This window comes from Azolla caroliniana, unplaced genomic scaffold (assembly GCF_043228905.1).
Source record: "Azolla caroliniana isolate FFs.n. ecotype wild unplaced genomic scaffold, voAzoCaro1.0.p SCAF_5, whole genome shotgun sequence".
NCBI lineage: Eukaryota > Viridiplantae > Streptophyta > Polypodiopsida > Salviniales > Salviniaceae > Azolla > Azolla caroliniana.
Genome location: NW_028230440.1, coordinates 280,370 through 304,972, shown reverse-complemented (window position 1 = coordinate 304,972; position 24,603 = coordinate 280,370). Strand labels below are relative to the sequence as shown.

The 24,603-nt window shown below is 38.0% G+C and overlaps 2 protein-coding genes across 3 annotated transcripts; one reads left to right on the top strand and one right to left on the bottom strand.

Annotated features, from left to right (window-relative positions):
• Window positions 1–686: 686 nt before the first annotated feature.
• LOC147863430 (alpha-glucosidase 2-like) lies at window positions 687–24,603 on the top strand. Of its 2 annotated transcripts, XM_087319204.1 has the most exons (23): window positions 693–1,027; window positions 2,736–2,809; window positions 2,908–3,052; window positions 11,110–11,219; window positions 13,757–13,925; window positions 14,354–14,440; window positions 14,582–14,650; window positions 14,757–14,853; window positions 15,116–15,198; window positions 15,287–15,397; window positions 16,965–17,086; window positions 17,307–17,414; window positions 17,484–17,557; window positions 18,177–18,299; window positions 22,530–22,597; window positions 22,723–22,863; window positions 23,008–23,058; window positions 23,142–23,198; window positions 23,283–23,435; window positions 23,515–23,606; window positions 23,713–23,822; window positions 23,897–23,960; window positions 24,055–24,603. In XM_087319204.1, exons 1-23 carry the CDS (start codon window positions 731–733, stop codon window positions 24,191–24,193), a joined length of 2,544 nt encoding a protein of 847 aa, XP_087175330.1. In that variant the 5' UTR covers window positions 693–730; the 3' UTR covers window positions 24,194–24,603. The 2 variants fall into 2 exon arrangements, 1 of the variants encoding a protein (XP_087175330.1); XR_015529751.1 differs by lacking the exons at window positions 23,897–23,960; window positions 24,055–24,603 and having other exon boundaries at window positions 687–1,027; window positions 23,528–23,606.
• LOC147863431 (uncharacterized) lies at window positions 7,498–9,242 on the bottom strand. Its single transcript, XM_087320091.1, has one exon. It carries the CDS (start codon window positions 9,235–9,237, stop codon window positions 7,498–7,500), a length of 1,740 nt encoding a protein of 579 aa, XP_087176217.1. The 5' UTR covers window positions 9,238–9,242.

Here is a 24,603-nt window from a genome sequence, read left to right as displayed (position 1 = left end):
CATCCCTCTAGACTATGATGACATTGGAGTTTTCTCTAAAGTGTGTTAGTACAAACGGGTTGTGAGGAGCCAAAAGAGAGGCAATGGGATAAGCTCCAAGAAATCTTAAGAGTCGAGGAGTTCTGTTTGTTTCTTCGTGTCGATATGAGCCCTATGAATTGGAAGTGGTTATGCGAGAGCTAGTATAGTGACAATCGACAACAGTTCGGTTCCAAACCAAACCAAACCAAACCAAACCGTGAAACCGGGGCTAATGGTTTAAACGGTTCGGTTCGGTTCAGTTTTAATGGTTAAAAATTGTGGTTTAAACGGTTTGATGGTTTTATTATTATTATTAAATTAAAAATTAATTAAAATATTTTAAACAACCTTTTTTATTTTTAAGCCTCACATTTTAGGAAAAATCTTTAAAATTTTGAAAAAATAAAAAAATTTAAAATTTGACGTAAGTTCAAAACTGAAGTCTGAAACCGAACCACGAAACCGGGGTCTTAGCGGTTTAATGGTTTAAAAGTTTACCAAACGGTTCGGTTCCAAACCGGTTCGGCTTGGACACTCTCGTACCGAACCGAACCGTTGCCAATTGTTATACTAGAGTGTAATTAAGTTGTGTCCAAGTCTTCTTTCCCGGAGAGAGCTTAGTGTTTTAGAGCGAAATTAAGTGCAATGAGGATTTTGGTTTAGACACGTGAAATTTGTTCTAAAAACTCTTTGGTTTTAACTATGTCACATGAGTGAGAGAGATACAGCAGCAGCAGGAGCCATGGCTTCATTGCAAGAGCGAAGGCCATCCAAAGCTTCTGTACCTACTTCTCAGAAGAAAGCTTCAAAGAGAATACCAACAAGGTCTTCTCTTAAAGACAAGAAATATAACAGATTTCTCGAGTCAAGATTCCTCTTCATTTCTCTCCTCCTGATCGTGTTATCATCTCTTCTTATCTACTCGATTTGGCCATGGAAATCTTCATCAGATATTCCTTCACATATAACACCATTTCCAGGCCCTAAAGTCTCAGATCTTCCACAGGTAGGTGTCTGCTTCTCTTCTCTCTTCTTTTCATTTCTGAAAGAAAGCATACTTGTATACATATATTTTCATGTATTTTTTCGCTCGAATCTAGCCATAGAATTCAGGAAAATTGCAACTCTTCCCTGCAAGAAAGTGTATATCTCTTCCGGCAAGATATATAATGTTTGAACTCTTGGAAAACGCGAATAGGTGCAGAAATATATATTTTGCAAAACTTGATTGGAGATGAAGAAAAATATGACACTTTCCTTAAAAAGAGTATACTTTTTCATAAGTGTATGGATATCTTGCATATTGGACATGGACAAACACGAACCTATGCGTGAACGCAAGGAAAAATGCGGTTCTCTATTTAAAGGGAGCATTATTATTTTTATGCAAAGTATCTGTAATGTTTGAAATCATTAGAAACTCAAATGCATGCATGGATACGAGAAAAACATGGAGCAAAGTAAGTATAATATATCTGAATATTTAGCTTCATTAGGCTATCACATAATTGAGTAAGATGACGTTGGTGTGAGGAAGATTATGGAATGGGATCAGATAATGACTTTTGTCGGTATGATGTTTGAATATTGTGTTAAGAAGAATTCAAAGGATGTTATTGATGTTGAGGTGCCTACATGCTAATCATTCATGATGCTATTTGAAAAACCCATGCTTTTTATCATCACATCTAAGATGCCATTAATTTTCTAGATTCAGCAATGGGTTCATGTCTTTTGTGAGGATGAATGTGTTAAGGATATTTGTATGGGCCCAACAGGTTTTTTGAAGTGATGTCTAAGGTATTGTATCATCATAAGTAATTGACAAATCGTGGAACTGATTGCTTTGATAAGAGTTTGGTCTATATAGACATTTTTTTCCTTGGAAACCCATGGAAAAGATTCAGGAGTGTGTGGATAGAGGTTGAATGTAAACATTGTATGAGTTGTTGCCATGACTGCACAATGTAATGGTTCATTTGAGTAAATTCAATGTGCATAGTAGAGATACAATCCACATGGTTCGGGATACTTGGCAAGAAAACCCATGTCATGACTATGAATTGTGCTGGCAGAGGTGCATCTCTAGTGTTTTACAGGATTAAGTGGAGTAATTTTGCGGCTTGACAATGATTTCTTTCATTGTGGCTAGATTCCAATGCAAGCATCTATTGCTGATTGATCTAAAAAGAAAGTCATTTGTCAAACTGGAAAAATAGATGTATAGATCTTTATCAAAGAGGCGTCAGTTGAGATAGTGGAGCAATTGTGGGTTTATGCTCTATCAATGGGGGCAGAGGAGGTAAGCAACCAATTACAGAAGCTATGTGTTGGAATACATGTAATAAGATTAGAAATGGAGCATAGTGACTGGTCACCTGTTTAAATAACACCTCAATCCCATGAAGATAATGGGAACTCCTGAAGGAGGCTTTATATCTGATGTATAAAGGCAATATGAGATTCCTCACCCAAGCTAGACATTGATAACGATGAGGATTGTGCACATGTTGCTTTTTATTAGATTGCACATCATATATGGACATGCTTCAATGAAATGACATACATTATCCTCATTTCATTGTGTACTTTCTTAACCAAATATGTCTTAGAAATACCAGTTTGTTTTTGTGAAATAAAATTTGAACCTTGCTTGCATATATTAGATACAGATATTTATAGATTTATAAATATTGTTGTTGATATCTGCACAGTTTAAAGGAGAACATCAAGAGGATTTATTTTGGGGAACATATAGGCCAAATCTGTATCTAGGAATACGTTCAAGGTATTTAGCATTCTGAGATATCCTTCATTGCGTACAATACTACATAATAAAAATTAAAGTCTTTCCATGCTTTTGATTGGTTGTTGAATTGATTACAGGATTCCAAAATCACTGCTTGCAGGGCTGATGTGGGTTAGTACAGACAACAATGGCTTGCCTAAAGTTCATCATACATGCGAAGCCTCAGATAATCTGAGACAGTATGGATGGTTGAGGCATGATGGCAGGGCTTATGGGTATCAGGTTAGCACTAATGGCAATTTTCTAGTCGTGCTTCAATTTTCATGAGTGTTGTGACATGTTGTAGGTGAGTGAAACATATGCATAGAGCTTAATGGGGCTTTGAAGATGTAATTATATTTATATAAATAAATGTTATGTAAAAGGTATGGCCACATTATGTCAAAATGTGGGTTTTATTGATGTATGGCTATTTGATTAATTGACCTTAAGGGAATTCTTGATATTTTTTTTATTGTGGGCTATTCTTAATTTCCTGCATCAATACAATCCGCATTATGTCAAATGTGGTTTTTATTCATGTATGGTTGTTAAATCAAAGAAAAGGAAACAAGTAAAGTGGGTTGGGCTAGGGTGCTCTCTCTCTCTCTCCATTATCCCACTTTGCATTCTCCTGCTCAGTTGCGCTCCCCCATCGCTATTTCTCTCTCGGCTGCTGCTGCCATACTTTGTGTTCTCTTTCTTCCCCATTTGCACTCAGCTGTAACCAACAAAATGCTTGAGAGCTCACCAAAGTGAATGGGTCATCCACAGAAGCTTCGCGAAGTTTTCTCTCCTTTCTCCCTATTTTGTAATTACTGTTTCTTGTACATTAAAATGACTTCTAAACGACTCAAAGAACCTAACGAGATACATGATAAAGTAATTAATAAGGAATTTTTTTTAGATGTTTTTAATCTTTAATGATAATTGAGAACAGCATGAAAAAATGGGTGAAAATAGTGGAAACATAAAAGAAAAAAGTTAGGAAGAAAAAGACTTACTTGAAGTAGAGATGGAAAAACTAAAATGTAGAAAACATCGACCTTACAAAACAAATCAATAACTTTGAGGTATGCAGAGAAGATGACGAAATATCCTCTTTAGAAGAAATTAAGGAAGAGATAATAAAAGTTAAACAAGTTAAGAATGACATGGAACTAGCTAAAACAGGATGGGTAGATGTAGTGAAATGAAACATTTAAGAAGAGATAAAAGAAGAAAATATTTTAAACACTACTCTTGAGGAAGAGAAAATGTGTCAAAGATTTTAAGTGTGAAGATATGGTCAACATTAGAAAAGGCTCATCCATAGATTGACATATTTGCATTCGTGGGGTTTCCCATTCGAATGCGAACGAATACGCATACGAATGCATGGTCAAGTATTCGTTGATCCCCCTTTGACACTAATAAATTTTTATAATAAATGTAAAAGTATTTGTTTTATTTTTAATAAATAAATAAAATAAAATAAAGGGTCATTAATTCCTCACTTTTTATTCTCTCAAAATTTATGGATATTTTATTTTTATCTTGACATTAAAAATTGGACTTCACACTAATCATATTTCTATAATAAATATAAAAATATTCGATTTTTAAAAAAATTAATTAATTAAAATAAAGGTTCACCCCCTTTTTTTATTTGACACTATAAAGGAGAGTTAATACTAATCATATTTTTATAATCTATTAATGAATGATTGTTCTCTTTTTAGTGAATTAAATTTATTTAAATTAAATAAATAAATAAATATTTTGTATATTTATTTTGCAAAACGAATGGTTCTATAATATTCTTGGGGCCATTTTGTATTCTCAAATATTGAGAATATCACGCATGAAGAATATGAAGAAATTCTTTCTCTATGGGGACTTCATTTGCACCACCATTCTCAATCTCAAGTTGGTGGGATGATACTCTTAAGTTGTCCAATGGCAACCCTTAGTGCATTTGGTAAGAATGTGTTGGGAAAACAGGTCCCTCCAGATGGGAAGAAGAGTACAAGCTGAATTGGGTGGAATTCGGCCGAGGCCGAGATCGAAAACCGAAACCGAAATCGGGAGACTATAATTGTAAATAGTCTAAATGTGCCCCTTATAGGCTATATCTGTAAATAGGCCAGAAAGTTGTATTGGTATAAATACAACTAGGGCAAACCTTATGAATTGGGTGATGTATTATTATTGTGACATAGTTAGAACAACGGAGTTGCCTCTGTAACTGTGAGTGAGAGTGAGAGTGTAACTTTGTAGCCGTCTGTCAGACGAAGGAGAACTTGAGGTCGTTGCCTCTGAGTTTCTCATTGTACTTCTCCTCTATCTTAATGGTTTGTTTTGGAGTTTTTGAACTCCACGTGGTATTTTCCCAGTTCGGGTTTCCACATTAAATATCTTGTGTCACTCGTTTTTGTCTGTGCATTGCCTTACTCGTTTCTGTGCACCCGAATGCATACGTGAAACCGGTTGTGGCTAGTCAATTCTCATCAGAATGTAGCTAGATATTTTGGTCGTATAATAAAACCTTATTTTGCCAAATCTATCGTAACCCCTTTGTTATGTCCTAGTCGGGAGCCCATTTGTGTATCCCTTGATTGACTTGTAACATTAGTAGAAAGAAGAAAGAAAGATATATTAACGTCTTTTAAGAGGCCAAAATGGCCTATAAGACCGAATAAGAGATTACATCTTAAATGTTTTCTCGTCTTTGAGAACAAATCAAAATAAAGTAAATATTACACAGTAAATATAAAAGTAAATAAGATGAAAAGAAAAGAGACGAGAGAATCTGGTTTTTGGCACATGCGAGATTCTCAAGTTAGGTATATTGTAGTTTTTGTCTCCAAAAGATCTCTATCATAGGTCGATCCAGAATGGAAATGTCTCCAAAGCGAGGGAAGCACCTACGATGGCGGGAGATAATGGCTTTTATTTGTCGATGACAAGGGTGTCGAGGTCGTGGTCCATGGGGCCGGGGCCTACGTGCACGGCAAATTGCCATTGCCCGATCAATCATAACCCCTTTGTTATATCCTGGTCTGGATCCCATTTCTGTATCCTGGGGTTGACTTCTAGCATTAGGAGTGATGGAGCTAAAGAAAGTTGTGATTGTTCTTTGTGGATGAGCTTGTGTGGCTGTATTCTTCAACAACTTTTCCCGATGTCTCTTGAGCTCGAGCAAGAAAAGTCCCGGGGCCTACGTGCACGGCAAATTGCCATTGCCCGATCAATCGTAACCCCTTTGTTATATCCTGGTCTAGATCCCATTTCTGTATCCTGGGGTTGACTTCTAGCATTAGGAGTGATGGAGCTAAAGAAAGTTGTGATTGTTCTTTGTGGATGAGCTTGTGTGGCTGTATTCTTCAACAACTTTTCCCGATGTCTCTTGAGCTCGAGCAAGAAAAGTCCTAGGCATCTTTGGTCCTCATATTCCATTACCTTGCGTAGTGGGCCAAAGCCTTGTTTAAAGAGGCAATGGTATCTCCCTCTGATTTCATAAAAGACACTACAATGACAAACATAGTGTTCTTCGGATTCCACTCCTTGATGACACAATTGGCAAATTCTCTCTTCTAGAGGTAGTCGTGTATATCTGCCCACCTCAATCTGTAGCTGATGTGATGAAGTTCGCAGCTGCCCTATCACACTACGCAGCGCATAGGATAGATGTATGTCCATATAAGGTGGCCTTATGACAAATCCATCCTCCGACGTATGTAAGAAGTGTGTCTTATAGTGGGCCATCTTTGTACCAAGTGGTATTTTGGGGCTGATCCATGTTATCTTGTTTTCTAAGTTAATAATATCAGTTCGGATCACTCTATTCTTTTCCACTTTGGTCATATTGAGATGGGGACAATCCAAGCTATATTGGAACGGGGGTAGTGCATTTATACTCATGCCATGTGACTCGAACCATTGCTGCATTTCAGCATACCAACAATGAGTGTCTCCATTTTCAGCCAGTTGTCTTGATGACATAAGTGCCAACCTTGGGTACCTTCGTTTAGGGAGCTCCCAAAGACGTTGGATAAATGTCACTGATCGGAACAATGCCTCGGTTATTATAGGTGCTGCTCCCATCTTTGCCCGGATAATATCGTGGGGCACCGATGCTTTGCTCCTTATCATGCGAGCAATCATTGACACTAAAGGTCTCTCTAAATCTTTCCAATGATTTGCCTTGTTAAGACTCAGTCCCCATGTCTCCACTCCATAGAGAAGAGTTGGTGTGACAAGTGTATCAAATAACCATAGCTTAGTCCGTGGCTCTTGGAACTGCAAATGTGCACATTGTCTTTCGAGAGCACCAAGGGCTGCATATCCACGAGAAAGTCGGGCACAAGCGGCCTCTTGTAAGGAGAACCTAGGTCCTGTAAATGTTACTCCTAGGTATGTGTAGGAGCGTGTGTATTCCACCTTTTCCTCTCCCAAGAAGAATTCTGGTTCTGATCTTGTTACCCATGCTTGGGTGGTGTTAAACACCATCACTTTAGTTTTATTCATGTTGATTGACAAACCTTTGTCCGTACAAAATAGTTTTAAGGCATTTAGATGTCTTTGTAGTCCCTCCGGAGAGTTAGAAATCAGCACAATATCATCAACATATAGTAATATCTGTATAGCTATACCTGCTAGGTGTGCTCCGGAACCACCAAATCTCTCTATGTACTGTGATACCTCATCTATATAGAGACCAAAGAGTGTGGGGGATAGAGACCAATTGTGCTAGCCACCGCCTCTGACAAGCCCTTAGGAGACCGAACTTTTCTTGAAACAGATTCATAGAGTGCATAGATTCCCCATTGCATATCTATAGGAACACCAATGGCCTCTAGCTGCTGCATAAGCCGAGCACGTGGCACAGTGTCAAAGGGTTTTCGAAAATCCACAAAGCAGCAATAAATCCTCTTATTGTGGGCTCTGCCCTCCTCAATAAGGGCCCGGAGGGTGAATATTTGATCCAAAGTTGTGAAACCCTTCCGAAAGCCTGCCTGTCCAATCGAGCGGCAGCCATTTTGCTCTGCCCATATACTCAATTCTGATTCCAGAATCGAGCCATATAGTTTGGCCAAGTAATGGCCAATCATGATTGTCCTATAGTTGGTTGGCATCATGGGGTCTCCACTCTTGAGGATTGGCACAATGGTATGCTGAGTCCATCTAGTAGGAAAACCTTCGCACATGGCTCTATTAAAGATGTGTGCTAGCAATGGGAGCAAGGTTTCACGGGCATAGATAAAGTGTTCACCCACCAATCCATCATGATCTTGGGCCTTCCCAAGTTGTAGCCTATCAATGGTATTTCTTACATTTTGTGGTGTAAAGAAGGTTGATTCATGTGGGTGTGAGGCATTCGGGTGGGGAAGAGGAGGTTGCCTCGGGATATCATATAGGACCTTTGCATATTCGTGCCACACCTGAGGTGAGGTTAGTTGTGTGGTGGGTTGCCTCTCATTAAACAGTTTCCATGCTCTTTTACTCTCTCGTCCTAGAAACAAGCGATACAAATGATCTTCAAATTTAGCCAAATACAATCTCTTCTTCCTCCTTACGAGGCGTTGGAAGGTTGCTCTCGCTTGGTTGTGTGTATAAATGCCCCGAGTTACATCACGTTGCAAGCATCTCCTTGTATCATGACATTCATCATCATACAAACTATTTTGTATTACTCTACCGAGTTTGGGGGGGTTAGCCGTTGTGTGAGGGAAGGCTTTTGTGGCTGCTTTATGCAATGATTTGGATAAACCTTGGGTAAGTTCTTCAAGGGGTGCGAAAGGATCCAAATCTAGCATGCCATTGTATACACCACAACTATAGACATCAATTGTCTCGCGAATGAATAGATACCTAGCCAGCCCCCTCTCCTTAGCATATACATCCCTTGTGCATCCATCCTTTACCTCAAAGCGTAGATATGCATGATCAGCTGCCAAGCCAATAGGTCTTCCCGATATAGTGAACACTTTTATTTCAGGTATAAGAGATGGAGATCCCATTAGATAATCGATTGTGCTTGCACCCCCTTTTGGGTTCCAACATGTCAAAGCATTTGATCCAGGCCATTGTGACAAGCCATTATATATCACAAGTCCATGCGCGCTTCCCAAGGCTAGAAAGTGTTTTCCATATTCAGTTATAGTACTCATATCTTGAGCTTTTCTCTTTAGACCAACCTCTTCCGCCATAACTTCTCCATAGACAGCCTCGTCGGTGTTAAATATAGTTGTTTGTTCATCCTTGGTTCGTGCATTAAAATCTCCTAATAGTATTATATCCCCCATAGTAGCAAATCTTATGATATCATCGTATAATGGTAGATATGGTGATTCACCTAGAGGTGCAAACCTTGAATAGGCAGGTGGAAAGTAGCAAATTGCAATATATAGCTCCCTAAGATCCCCTCTTTTTATGCATATCCACATGTAGCGTGCATCCACATCCTTATGTATAACATGCACTCTATCATGGAGCTCCTCTTTGTATAGCATAGCCACTCCTCCCGAACCTCTAGTGCTTCCTCGTGTCCGAGGTTGGGGGCGACATATTGACTCCCATCTGCTTCTTGTCCTTTTTCGAAATCCACTTTTATAGCTCCTAACTCAACCTTACTTGAGGATATTTCATCCTTAAGGTATTGTGTCATGTCATCCTTGAGCTCTAAGTGTGATTTCTCCACATGGCTTATTATGTCTTTCCGCATCTCTTCTAATAACTCAGCCTTGATAGAGGCGTGCAATTCTAATTTCTGTTTCTCTATCTCCTTTTTCATTTCTTCTTTTAGTGCTATTTCGATATCTTCTCTAATAAGGTTGATCTCTTGCGCAATCAAATGGCGTAAAAGATCATGTTTCCCATTTTCGACATCGAATGGAATGTCGGATGGGGCCTGCGTTCTAGGTTCCTTATGCGCCCTTTTGACGCTATTCAGGTTCCGTCCTTTTCGTCTATGATATCTTCTTGTGGTCTTCAATAGATCTGGACCCTCGTCATGCGTGTTAAGATCCATCTTTTCAGTGTCTGTCCCTTCGGACTCCATGGTGTCAGATGTTGAGGGCAGAAAGAATAGAAATTACTACTGGGCAGAAAGAATACAGGAACAGATGAAGATACAGGAAATCAGATTTGGAAGAGAATGCACAGGATCAGGCATTGCAGAAAACACAGAGGACAGACATTTCAGAAAAGACAGACAGAGCCAAAACCCTAAACGCAGAGCCAAAACCCTAAACGCAGAGCATAAACCCTAAACGCAGAGAGAAAGAAAGAAAGAAAGATATATTAACGTCTTTTAAGAGGCCAAAATGGCCTATAAGACCGAATAAGAGATTACATCTTAAATGTTTTCTCGTCTTTGAGAACAAATCAAAGGGAGAGAGAGAGAGAGAGAGAGAGTGCAGACACAACCAAAGAGAGAAAGAAAGAAAGAAAGAAAGAAATATTAACGTCTTTTAAGAGGCCAAAATGGTCTATAAGACCAAACAAGAGATTACATCTTAAGTGTTGTCTCGTCTTTGAGAACAACAACAAAAAAGAAGAAGGTTTTCGGCACATGCCAGATTCTCAAGTTAGATATATTGTATCTTTTGTCTCCGAAAGATCTCTAGCATAGGTCGCTCCAGAATGGAAATGTCTCTGAAGTGAGGGAAGCACCGGCGGTGGCGGGAGATAATGGCTTTTATCTGTCGATAACAAGGGTGTTGAGGTCGTGGTCCATGGGGTCAGGGCCTACGTGTACGGCAAATTGCTATTGCTCGATCAAATGTAACCCCTTTGTTATGTCTTGGTCGGGATCCCATTTGTGTATCCCGTGATTGACTTGTAGCATTAGTAGGAGTGATGGGGCTAAAGAAAGTTGTGATTGTTCTTTGTGGATGAGCTTGTGTGGCTGTATTCTTCAACAACTTTTCCTGATGTTGCTTGAGCTCTAGCAAGAAAAGTCCTAGGCACTGTTGGTCCTCACATTGCATTACCTTGCGTGGGCCAAAGCCTTGTTTAAAGAGGCAATGGTATCTCCCTCTGATTTGATAAAAGACACTATAGTGTGTGTGTGTGTGTGTGTGAGAGAGAGAGAGAGAGAGAGAGAGAGAGAGAGAGAGAGAGAGAGAGAGAGAGAGAGAGAGAGAGTTGCCTGTCAAATGTGACCTATGGTAAAACATCTTAGTCTAGTATATTTAGAATTTAGAGAGAGCACACCCTAGCCCAGTCCACTTGACTTGATTCATTTTCTTTGATTTAGCAACCATAGATCAATAAAACCCACATTTCTGTATTGAGGATATTTTTTAATGCTGCAGGAAATTCTTGATAAAAGTGTACTGCTGAAAACTACATTTGTGAAGAAAGCGTTTCCATCTAGTGGATATGGTGGTGATTGGGCAGTTCGTATTTCTGTTGAGGACATCAGGTTTGTACCTGGTCCCATAACAAATCCTTATATCTCTGCATGAAATAAATTTCATTTCCTGATGGAGCTTCTAGGCCAATATATAATGTATGCTTTCAACCAAAACAATAACAAGCATGTATGCTGTTCATTAAATAAAATTTAAGTTTCATACCATGTCAGATTTAGCCATGGGCACGGTTTCGGCTCAAACCGAACCGAACTGTTAAGACATGGTTTAACGGTTTATTGGTTCCAATTTTTTTTAATGGTTTAATGGTTTGGAGAACCGAACCGAACCCGAACCGTGCCCATTGCTAGTCAGATTGACTGGTTTCCAGTTTCAGATAAGCTGTTGGATGCATGTGAATAAAATGTATTATGGAACAAGCTGTATTTTTACATTAATCTGGGCTATATATTTTCATCATAGTGGCATTTGGTGACTTCTAGAATCTATGATGTGTTGGGGTTTGGTCCTTTTTCTGTTTCCTTTCCAGGCCCGTGTTACTGAAAAGTAGAACAAATAACATCATTTGGCGATTCAAAAGATATGACTGATTGTATGCATCATCCACACAGTTAAGGATTATAGTAACATTGGTGCACGGCGTTCTGGTTTACACTTGTTGGTGCCAACCTCCCACTTAAAGGACTATGGAACCTCTTTTGATCGAAGTGACTCCTACCATTTGAATAAAATGCTCATGTTGTGCCTTTGATAGGCCTGTACTGAATACATCTTCAGGGTTCTCATGGGTACTAATTTTGGTTAATGATACTAGGTCATTATTAAGTACTTGTTGAATGGAATGATATCTTGCACCACTATGGTTTCTGTGGCATGAAACATGGCATTCTTATCCAAACATATGGAACTTTGGCTATCATATCGTATTACAGGCACTTGCGTATGCAATCCAAGCTCATTACATGTGTGCTAAACATATAGGTTCTTTTGAAGCCTCAGGAACTGAAATATATTCAGCCTCATAGTGGATAGTGCTGCGATCCTTTGATGTCTAGAGCACCATGAAATAGCATCACCTGTCATTAATGGATTTATGAGTATCAATGTCATCCGGCATACCATGTCTAAATCACAATAATCCTACAATTCTAAAGAACCTTTTCCATAAGCATTTAGGCCTAGTCCCTTCCAAATATCTCATTCTGTGCCCTTTTTTGTGCATATATATGTTCAAGCCTTTCATGCCAAAGATTGAAGTGAGAATCATCTCAGCAATAGGAAACACCTGGCAGGCAAGGCTTTTCCATGTAAACAATACATGCCCTTTTTTTACATCTTTCACAATCAACAATGTAGCTTTGGTCAAATTCCATTAACCACCACTAGAAGCACTACAATAACCATGCAGATCAAGTTGACCCACAGAAAGCAAACTTTTTTTTATACCAGGTTCATATCTAACATCATGCAATACAAGTTTTTGGGCATCAGGGAAGGCGAAGTGAATAGTTCCATCAATGGAACATGCATGGTTATTATCAAGAGAAAACTGTATCATATGTGCCAGCACAAAAAGTGTAAAACACTCTTTCGGAAGAGTAACATGAAACAGTGCATCAGAATCTACTATCCATGTTTGTGAGAAACCATCATTCACACTGAGCAATGCATCAATCACGTCATATCTACCGATCCTCTTGTCTTGTGCATAGTATATTGTCATCATCCAACCAATCCTCAATGACTATATTGGAGGTAACGGTTACTCTTTCTTTCGCCATAGCATTGTGATGTGCATCTTACCTTGCCCCCTCTTAAAATACCTACAACCTGCTTTCTTGTCACCTTTATACCACATTGATAGCATGTTCACATCACATTGTTTACCTTTGCGTTCGTTCCTATTCTGTGTAATCTCAGCTATTTTGGCCTCTTAAAAGATGTTGATATATATTTCTTTCTGTCAAATCTTCATGGCTGATCGACCACATTCTCCACTAACCCGCCTCTGATCCTGTTATTAAAAATAGAACCTCTTAGTACCATCAAAAGTGAGATTAAGATTATTTTGAAGTGAGACAATCAATGACTCCCAAGAATCAAGAAATGTCTTCAACAGAAATATGGCATCAAAGGCATGTAGAACAGAATCTTGCAATTGTGAAAGGATGCTAAAGAAGGAAGCAATATGTTCTGTTCCACTTTTTGATTCTTCCAATTGCTTTGTCCTCAATTCCCTCATCAATAGCACTTTGATCCACTGGAATAGTATTCTGATATTTGGCCTTTGAACGTTTTCCATACATCATAAACTTTGTTAGACATTTAAGGTCCAAATTTCATATGATACAAGAATTTTAATGTATGCAACCACTTTCTTATTCAGATTATTCTGTGCAGCATTTGACAAATGTTCAGGCTTAAGCTGATCCAATGCACCATCACAGTCCTTATGAAAAGAATGTGCTGCATCCTACCCCTCCATTAAGTCAAAACTCGTTGACTTTTGATGCTATACACTTGGAGATTGGTTTATTTTTTTCTTTTACAGAATTGCATTGTAATCTGTATTTATCTTGTGTTACAGCAACCAACATGCTCCTGAAAGAGTAATACCATTGCTGTTCTATATGGCTGATGAAGCTGATAATCCATTAAATCTCTGGCCGAAAGACTGGACATTTGGAGCTCAGCGCAGCCTTGTTGCAGGAAAGAAAAAGAGCGTGGGCAATTGGGCTCTTTATGCATTAGGGGTGGTGAGATTGTTTATTCTTCATGTGTATTTTGCAAAGCAAGTTTCCCATGACATTTTTATGGAAGGCCGTTGTAAAAATGGAGAAGTAATTCGTGAGATTCTATTTGCCTCCAATGTTATTGTAACTGGTATTATTGTATGAAGTAAAGTATCTATATCATAAATTAGGAATTGACTCCAAAACTGTTTCCTCTACATAATTTTAATTATGATTTACACTCTGTGTCTATTAGGGTCTAGATGGCTTGATTGAGAGGTTACATGATTAATTTAATAATGATTAAATTTTTATGATATCTTAACAAAACTGGGTGGAAAATTTGATGCCTTAAATTTTTTTAAATTTCTATCACTATACCAATTTTATGTTTTTTAGGTATCCTCTTGAACATTTTATAATGAAATTTAAGGCATGTGATGATTTTACAGAGTGATGAAGAGATACATTTTGCTGGTTATTCAACATTACATATGCATAACATGACTGAATTAGTTTCTCAAACTCTGCAGCATCAGGTAAATAATATGTTTAACATGTTCACCTCTAGTAACGTGATTCTGCCAATCATTTTATGCTTGATACATCAAGCATTTGTTTTGTTTGTTTACTGAATAATCATGGACTTTTTACATTTAGACTGTATATTTCTACAACAGGCGAGAAGAACTGGGAACCCACAACTTCCTGATGCTGCTCAAATATCGCCTAATGTTGCAGTTTTTCAGGTCTGGATCTGTCTTCTTTATATTTACCTAATGAGGAAGTGTAGTAATAAAAGTCAATTGTGTTTGGTTACTTGTAATTTCATACTTATTCAGTTCTTTTGTTCAGTTCAACGGCAGGGTACCATTTACTATAGACTTTGTATATGTATCTACTGTCAGTGTAAATATTAGTGAAATCCAAGCACGAGTGGTAAAACTTTCAGGTACACTACTTTAATATGATGTTTCTATGCTTGCATTTTAGCTAGGCATGTGAAACTTAAAACAACTTTCAAATTTTCATGGATGCCTATCTATTTCAATGGAGACCAGAAACAGGTTAGGACCTCTAGCAATCTACAATGTCTATACTTGCTGAAATATCTTCAACATGATGAAAATACTTAGCTGTTTGCATGAGCTTTCATAATATTTATGTTAAGATCCAGGAATTTATTTCTAATGTTTTTTAGATTGCATTTGTAGGAATTGAACTTAGTCATGAAATAGAAGAAAAAGAGGTTTCTTTCAATCGACGATTTGAAAGAACCTTTGGACTTAGAGACAAGGTAAAACAAAGATGGCATAGTATGGTCCTGAAAACATGCTATGTTACAGATCATGTTGTGTCTTTGGTATTAAATCAAATGTGTGTAGGCTCTTGATGACAGGTATATTGAGGTTGGAAAAGCTGCACTAAGCAATTTATTTGGTGGGATTGGTTATTTTTTTGGTCGATCACGCATTGCAGTTCCTTCGGACTTTCAAGTAAAGATTGCAAACATTTTATATAGCAAGATTTAATCTATACCAGTTATCAGAGACAGAGCCACTAACAAAAGTGCCAATTGTTGATGTTTGAAGCGTCTTGCACATATCACTGTGTTTTGCATTTCATAAAATTGAGATTCCTAGATAAATAGACTTGCGTGGCCAAGTAATGCAATGGTCCCTGTAATTACTTTTTATATATCGCATCCTGGGAAATAGAAGATAAGAAATTATGTTGTAGGGTCCTTTTATTTTAACCATACAATACCTTATCTGTTAATTAATAAAATTTATCCTGTATATCAACTTGAGAATGTCTTTCCCAAGATGAAATTCTGTCCTGCACTGGATCTTTGTCTTACATGCTTATTCTTAGGTTACAACTTCAGCTCACCTATGTCTATACCAGACTTTCAGCATTATGGTTAACAAGGTATCCTTTACCATTATAAGCATGACACAAATTTATTTGGGAGGAAACTGCTTTTGCAGTTCCTTTAAGGAAGAAAAGCTGTTTAGTTCCAAAAATTGATGTTTTGCAACTTCAATTAACCCATATTTTAGGCCAAATCAATATCATGGGGAGATGTTAACTGTAAGGATTCATCCATTTCTGTATTAGTTTAGTAAGAACTAATAAAGACAATTGTATTCCCCAATTGACCCACGTTGCAGAGAACTTTTACTGTTTTTTTCAGCACAGATACTATGAGAACATTTCTTGTGATGTACAAGCAAAAATTATGACCTAAGTGTAGTTATGATTTAGAGGAGTGACAGCAACTAGAGCATTTGCTCTTCGTACAGGACATCACTGCTGCCATCTATATTGGATGATACTGTGGATCTTTTCATAGGACAGGCACTTTCAGTAGAACGAAACCTGAGTTCTGGTTACTCATAATTACATTTTAAGCTTTAGTGTTAAGAAGCTTGATTAGCAGACATTTATCTTTGGTTACTTGCTTTGAGGTGTTAACAAACACCATTGATATTGATATCAAGATGGAAATTTATCAATGATTAAATTTAACTATGTCATTACTTCTGGCATTTCTTCAAGTAAACATGTATTCGACCCTGGACCTAGGTCCAATTACCATGCTTACGTGAGCAAACAAGTATCAATTCATATATAATTAAATATTATGTAACATCATATATCGATATCACATATACACAAATAGCCAAAGATATTTCTATATAATATTGCTTTCACCATTGATCTCATAGAAGAAAGAAAGAAAGCTATATTAAGGCCTCTAGAGGCCAACGTGGCCTATATGACCAATAGGACCAAACAAGAGATTACATCTGACAATGTTTTCTTGTCTTTGAGAACATCAAACAAAAATAGATACCACTAAACATAATGCACATATCCAAGAACTTAAGACGCTTAACATAGATAGACTAAAATTTTGAGAAATCTCTAATACTCTAAACTTCGAGAAAACGTCGACGAGGCAGATGGAAAATGGAGATAGTTGAGAATGTAAATTAATCAAAAAATAGCTCAAAACTGAGGCTCAATTGCTTATGATTCTGGATTCTACATTTGCAGGCGAGCAATTCTGAGGAGTATTGGCTTTATTGGCCTGCATCTCTGTACACTGCTGTTCCAAGCCGTTCTATGTTTCCACGTGGCTTTCTTTGGGATGAGGGATTTCATCAACTGGTTATAAGGTTTGACTCATAAACAATCGTCCATAAAACAACAATTTGAAGGTCATGATGCAGTACATATACAAAGTCTATTTGCAGATAAAATATATTGTATGTATGTGCTAATATGAGTTCTGGTTATGATTCCAATTGCATTGCCAATTTCTTCGAGCCCACAAGAGTTTTGCACATCCAAAATTTTCATGGAATGGTAGTGTGTATTTTTTACTCTTCTTCACAGGCGATGGGATAAGAATATAAGCATGGAAATTATTGCCAATTGGCTTGATTTGATAAATGTGAATGGATGGATTCCACGTGAGCAAATTCTCGGGAAGGAGGCTCGCAGGTAAGTTTGCTATATGATATACCCATGTAAAATAAAATATACATCTAATTTGTTTTTTCATTTCAACAGCAAGGTTCCAGATGAATTTATTCTGCAACACACAAACAATGGAAACCCACCAACTCTATTCCTAGTAATCCAAGGTATCTCTCTCTATGCATTTCACTCAACTTGTCATACCCTCAGCGAAATGGTTGTGTGATAGCTACTATACCATAGACAGTTTTTACTCATTTCTTTAGTTCTCCAAGATGTAATCTCTTGTTGGCTCTTATGTCATTCTGGCCCCCTCTTCGAGACCTTAAATTTTCTTTCTTTCCTTCTCGTTTGCCGTCTAACTACCTCTAGTGGAGTAGTGAGCACCATAGTTTGTGGCCCAGTGAGGGAGGTTTTAATGCTTAAAGGTACTATATGAATGTTCACTCTATGCTGAGCATATAGAGACATAGGAAGATGAAGGTGTTGAAGATGGACTGACATGTAAACTTGCTTGATGATATATTTCTGAGGAAGGACTGATTATACACATGTAAACGTACTAGCGGATGTATTTGTTACTTAGGTATATCCAAATGTAAGAAGGCCACATTAGGGTTATGTATAATATTATTCATATCTTATAATAGAAAACTTTGTTTCTCCTCAACACCGAGATGTTTCATGTGCATTTTGCTTTTAATTTATCCTCTTTTTTCTGATTATTTCGTATTTATTAATATGTTTTATTTACCTTATCATGTGTGTATTGTTTGCTACCCTCAGAATATTTGTCAGCATGGTTGGAACATTCAATACCATTGAGAGATAGTGTTGACTATATATACTTGAAGTCACTCTTTCCGAGATTAGAAGCATGGTTTAACTGGTTTAACACCAGTCAGGCAGGTGATTACAAAAGGGTTAACTTTTTCATGTTGCTTAATGTGGTATGTCTTGCATGAACGAGATTAGTGGCAATCACATGGATAGACTCTTAGAACATTTATAATAAGTGTATTTAGATTTTGTTCATCATTACAATATGCACATAAAAATATGCTGATAAAAGTAGTGGTCCATGCTAATGCAGGGCAATGTGTTTTAGTAAGATAAACATCTAAACAATTAAAATCTGTAGAAAACTGCTGTCAGGTCTGAATCCTGCTAGATTTTAATAAGTTATTTGGATATGAATTGTTTTGAAGCTGATCCTTGTGTTGAAAACACTCTGCTACTTGAAAAGGATATTGTTGTTGAGTTATGAATATGTGCACAGGAATGTGTGGTTTCTTACAAAAGAAGAAGAAGAGAAAGAACTAGGGAGTATAAGAAAGAAATAAAGAAAGATATATTAAGGTCTTTCAAGGGGCTGCTCCCATCTCTGCCTGGATTATATCATGGGACACTGATGCTTTGGTCCTTATCATGCGGGCAATCATTGACTCAAAAGGTCTCTCTAAATCTTTCCAATGATTTTCCTTGTTAAGACTCGGTCCTCACGTTTCTATTCCATAGAGAAGAGTTGATGTGACCAGTATATCAGATAACCACAACTAGTTCATGGCTCTTGGCACTGCAAATGTGCACATTGTCTTTCGAGAGCACCAAAGGCTACATATCCATGAGAAAGTCAGGCACAAGCAACCTCCCGTAAGGAGAACCTAGGCCCTATAAATGTGACTCCTAGGTATGTGTAGGAGCATGTGTATTCCACCTTTTCTTCCCCCAAGAAGAATTCTGGGTCTGATCTTGTTCCCCATGCTCGAATATTGCTAAACACCATCACTTAGATTTATCCATGTTTATCAACAAATCTTTGTCCGTACAAAATAGTTTTAAGGCACTTAGATGTCGTTGTAGTCCCTCTGGAGAGTCAGAAATCAGCACAATATCATTAGCATATAGTAATATGTGTACAGCTATACCCGTTAGGCATGCTCCCGAACCTCTGAATCCCCCATTGTAATGTGATATGTCATCTATATAGAGACTGAAGAGAGTGGCCGATAATGGGCATCCTTGCTTCACTCTGATTGTGCTAGCCACCGCCTCTGACAAAAACTTGGAAGACTGCATGTTTCCTAACACGGATTCATAGAGTGCATAGAGTCATCATTGCATCTGTAGGAACCCTTATTGTGGGCTCTCCCCTCCTCAATAAGGGTTCAGAAGGTCAATATGTGATTGAAAGTTGTGAACCCCTTCCGAAAGCCTGCCTGTCCGGCTGAGTGGCAGCCATTCCGCTCTGCCCATATATTCAATTCTAACTCTAGAATTGAGCCATAGAATTAAGCCAAGTAATGGCAATCTTGATTCCTCTATAGTTGTTTGGCATCATGGGGTCACCACTCTTGAGGATTGGCACAATGGTATGCTGAGTCCATCTAGTATGGAAACATTCACACATGGCTCTATTAAAGATGTGTGCAATCAATGGGAGCAAGATGTCACAGGCATAGATAAAGTGCTCACCAACCAATCTATCGTGATCTTGGGCCTTGCCTAAATTATAATCGATCAATGGCATTTCCTACATTTTTTGGAGTGAAAAAGGTGGATTCATGTGTGCGTGAGCCAAGTGGGTGGGGAAGAGGAGGTTGCCCCGGGATATCATATAGAACCTTTGCATATTCATGCCACACTTGAGGTGAGGTGACTTATGTGGTAGGTTGCAAATGTTCTTCAAATTTAGCTAAATATGATCCCTTCTTCTTCCTTATGAGGCGTTGGGAAGTTGCTCTTGCTTGTTTGTGTGTATAAATGTTTCGAGTTATTTCATATTGCAAGCATCTCCTTGTATCACGACATTCCTCATCATGCCAACTATTTTATATGACTACCAAGTTTGGGGGGATTGGTTGTTGTGTGAGGAAAGCCATTTGTGGCTGCTTCATGCGATGATTTTGACAATCCTTGGGTAACCATCTAGGGGTGGGAAAGGATCCAAATCTAGCATGCCATTGTATACTCCACAACTGTGCACATCAATTGTCTCTCGAGTAAATTGATTCTTAGCCAGCCCACTCTCCTTAGCATATACATCCCTTCCATCCTTCACCTCAAAGCGTAGATATGAATGGTCTACCAGATATAGTGAACTCTCTTATTTCAAGTAATTGATTGTGCTTGCACCGCCTTTTGGGCTCCAACCTGTCAAAGCATCCGATCCAGGCCATTTTGACAATTCATTATATATCACAAATCCATGTGCACTTCCCAAGACTAGAAAGTGTTTGCCATATTCAGTTATAGCACCTATATCTTGAGCTTGTTGCTTTAGACCAACCTCTTCTGCCATAACTTCTCCATAAACAGCCTCATTGGTGTCAAACATAGTTCCGTAAGATCCATAAAACTGCAATATATAGTTCCCTAAGATCCCCTCGTTTGATTCATAACCACATGTAACGTGCATCTACATCCTTACGCACAACATGCACGCTATCATGGAGCTTCTTTTTTTATAACACAGCCACTCCTCCCAAACCTCTAGTGCTTCCCGGTGTCCGAGGTTGGGGACGACACTGACTGCCATGTATATCCTTGTATAGCAGCTAGTTTGCTAACAATGCATTGGTTCTCTCTATGCATAGCAATATTTGTGTTTTTGAAGGTATCTTCAAAATATCCGGCTATTGTTGGTAGAGATCCATTGCAATTCCATAGTCATGCGTAGGGTCGCATAGGCATACATCATCATGTGGTTCTCCTCTCTGTAATAATGATCTTACCATCTCTATATACATTCATTTCTTGTGTCGAGCACTAGTGGCATGTTTTCTTTGTGGTGTGCCATTTCAGCTGGAGTGAGATCATCATCTAAGTATATTTTCTAACCCTTGAGTGCCCTTCTTTTAGATAGAAAACCTATTTTCTTGTCCATATCCATCTCTTCCCACCCACCACGCTGAAGAAATTGGAATATCTGATGCTCCAATCTTTGCTCCGAGATTCTTGGCATCTTCTTGTGGGCTAAACCAACCACTCGTACATGCAATGCACGAGCTTTCCTCTTGGCTTTTCTTCTAATATTGTTCATCATTTCCATCCTATCCACTGATGCTCCTTTTTGCTTTATCTTGTCAGGCATGATCAGCTTGAGCTGTGGCATCTTTGGCCATCTCTGCCCATTTTTGTGTTTCGTTAGTTACATTGGCTTTAACAGTAGAGATGCATTTTTCCACTTCTTCTTGTCCTTTTTCTAAATCGATTTGTATAGCTACTAACTCAATCTTGACATGTCATCCTTATGGTATTAATAGCGTCATGTAATCCTAACCTGATTTATTGACCCCTTTTCGTAGCTCTTCTAATAACTCAATCTTGAGAGAGTTATACAGCTCTGTTTTATGTTTCCCCATCTCCTTTTCATTTCCTCTTTTAATGCCCTTTCTGTATCCTCTCTGATAAGATTAATCTCTTGCATAATTTTCATAGATCATGTCTCCCATCTTCAACATCAAATGGAATGTCGAATGGAACCTGCATTTTGGGTACGTTGTGTGCCCTTCTAACAGTATTCAGGGTGCTTCCATCTTGTCCTTTGCTTCTGTGGTATCTTCTTGGGATCTTCCATGGATTTGGATTCTCTTTGTGCGTTTTGAGATCCATACCTTCATTTTCTGTCCATTTAGAATCCATGGTGTCTTAGGACAGCAGGTACAGGGTATAATCAGAAATACGGAGGGTAGAGGGAACAATGTAGAAACCAGGAATGTAGAGATTAGGCAAAGAGGACACAGATTAGTCTGACATTGCAGAAAACACAGAGGATCCGACTTGGCAGAAAATTCACAGGATCAGATTTGGCAGAAAACGCAGAGGATCAGATATTGTAGAAAATGCAGACAGACATGGCCATCGTTCAACTTTGTTAATTTAAGCAATGTATTCAAGAGAATATGATGAACTTAGTGGGTGATTCTTTGGGTTGCGGGTTTAGGGTGGTGAGTTCAGGTTCTTTTGGCACTTTCACACTTAAAACAACAGGAAAATATATATATATAGCTGGGTAGAGTATAATTCCCATTTATATGAAGAGATTGTGTTGATTTTCTTTTCTGAGGCTTTACAGAATGTCATTTAGCTTTTGTTAGTAACTGATGATCAGTAAAATTTATATTTTCCCATCTTTAGGTAAGATCCATGGAAGCTACTTTTGGCATGGAAGAAATGGAGCTACAAACCGTGAACTTAACCCAAAGGTGAAAAACTGTAAACATTGTGAGAGTCAAAATTTGTTCGGCTAAGCTTAATTTATACTATGCCAAAAGACCTGTTGCACTAACTTGCTAGTTAATGTTATTTGCAATTCATTCAATAATTGCAGTCACTCTCTTCTGGTCTGGATGATTATCCCCGCGCTTCTCACCCCAGTCAAGATGAAAGACATCTGGATCTCAGGTGCTGGATGTCTTTAGCAGCAAAGTCAATGGCCTCCATCTCCTCAATTCTAAATGAACATGGCAATGTAAGACTTCATTTTTAGTTTTTTTGTAGACTTCATTGCTAGTCATTTAATGGCGCTTTGAAACTCCTACACCTGGCTTATGCAGCAAATAGAACTACAATCATTTCTCAAAGAGTAATGAATTGAGAATTTCTTTATGAGCAGGAGTATGAAACAATAACCAAGCTTTTATGGGATGTGGATCTTCTAAATAAGGTATTCTCACAACGTATGTAGGGTAAAGGATCATTTGCATACAGGATTGATATAGTTTCTTTTTTCTTTGTTGGAAATGCAAGTTGCATTATAATTCTGCAACAGGCCGCTATTATGACTATGGGAACCATACAGAAAAGGTGCTTATATTCAGTTATTCAATTTTTTGATCTAATATATGTAAATATTAGCATCTATTAAGAAAATATACTTCATTCTTGCAGGTCAGCTTGTCTTGGAAGGTTTGGCAGGATTCAAAGGATGGATACATGAGACAGGAGCTAGTAAGAGCTGTCCAGGGACGGCCCCGGCCCCAATTTGTCCCTCACTTCGGATATGTTAGCCTCTTTCCTTTCATCATCAAGATTTTACCAGCTGTGAGTATCAAAATCACTAATTTTATCCACGCTTAACTAGCTTCATAAATGAGAAACATTTGGTTATTATGTTATATAGGATTCCCCAATAGTTGAAAAGCATTTGAGGCTTATAGAGGATGACAAATTACTTTGGACAGGGTTTGGTTTACGGTCACTTGCAACCACAAGGTAAATATAGAAAAACATTAATGTAGCAAGACGTATTGGTTATCCAGGGGAGTGGCTCATTAGGATGTCAATATATTCAGTTTATCTTTCAATATATTGTGCACAGTTCATTATACATGAAGCATAATACTGAGCATGATCCACCATACTGGAGGGGTGCTGTATGGATAAACATAAACTATCTAATTCTTCGATCCTTGTATCATTATTCTCAAGGTATCTCTCATTCCTTCTTACTACTTTTTGAATGACGGTTTTATTCTTCTCAATTATTGAATGGATATCGGCAGAACCTGGACCATACAAGGGTAAAGCATTAGAGATATATACAAAACTTCGAGAAAATTTAATGAGGTTAGTACGGATATTATATATACATTTCTACTTCAGTTACATGTGAAGGTTATTAAACTTGCCTTACATATCTTGTTTCTTTTCACACTGGAAGGAATGTGGTGAATTCCTACTATGAGAGTGGTTATCTATGGGAACAATATGACAATGCTGCAGAAGGAAAGGGCAAAGGAGCTCATCCCTTCACAGGATGGACATCTCTGATTCTTCTGATAATGGCTGAAGCTTTCTAGAACACATGAGGAAAACGAAAAAAATGTGAAATGTATAAGAAAACACTAGAAAATGCTGAACTAGAAGGGTTTTCGAAGGAGAAAGCTCTAAATTCTAAGCTTATGCTCACCATAACTTCATTTTATTCACCACATGGATCCTATTCTTTACTCCCGGAAATGCGTTTTTGATGTTGTCAATGCAAACGGAATAAATGGATGGTAATGCTCTTAATAGATCAATTTATTATTGAGGGCAGAATATTAGGAAAAGAAACGAGTGTTAGTGTGAATTGGTAAATCCCAGATGAAAAATCATGATTTCATGATGCATTCATGTGACAGATGAATTACCTTCTTGGTAAATGTGGATGTAAAGTTTTCTAAATGATAAAAATAATTAGGGCCATATCATCAGCAGTTTTCCAGTA

What these genes read in the sequence shown, in the direction of transcription:
- LOC147863430 (XM_087319204.1), top strand. Translation starts at nt 731, where the DNA reads ATGAGTGAGAGAGATACAGCAGCAGCAGGAGCCATGGCTTCATTGCAA. An exon ending in CAGTTCCTTCGGACTTTCAA is followed by an intron (nt 15,398 to 16,964) that starts GTAAAGATTGCA and finishes CTACATTTGCAG; the next exon opens with GCGAGCAATTCTGAGGAGTA. An exon ending in TCTATTCCTAGTAATCCAAG is followed by an intron (nt 17,558 to 18,176) that starts GTATCTCTCTCT and finishes TGCTACCCTCAG; the next exon opens with AATATTTGTCAGCATGGTTG.
- LOC147863431 (XM_087320091.1), bottom strand. Translation starts at nt 9,237, where the DNA reads ATGTGGATATGCATAAAAAGAGGGGATCTTAGGGAGCTATATATTGCA.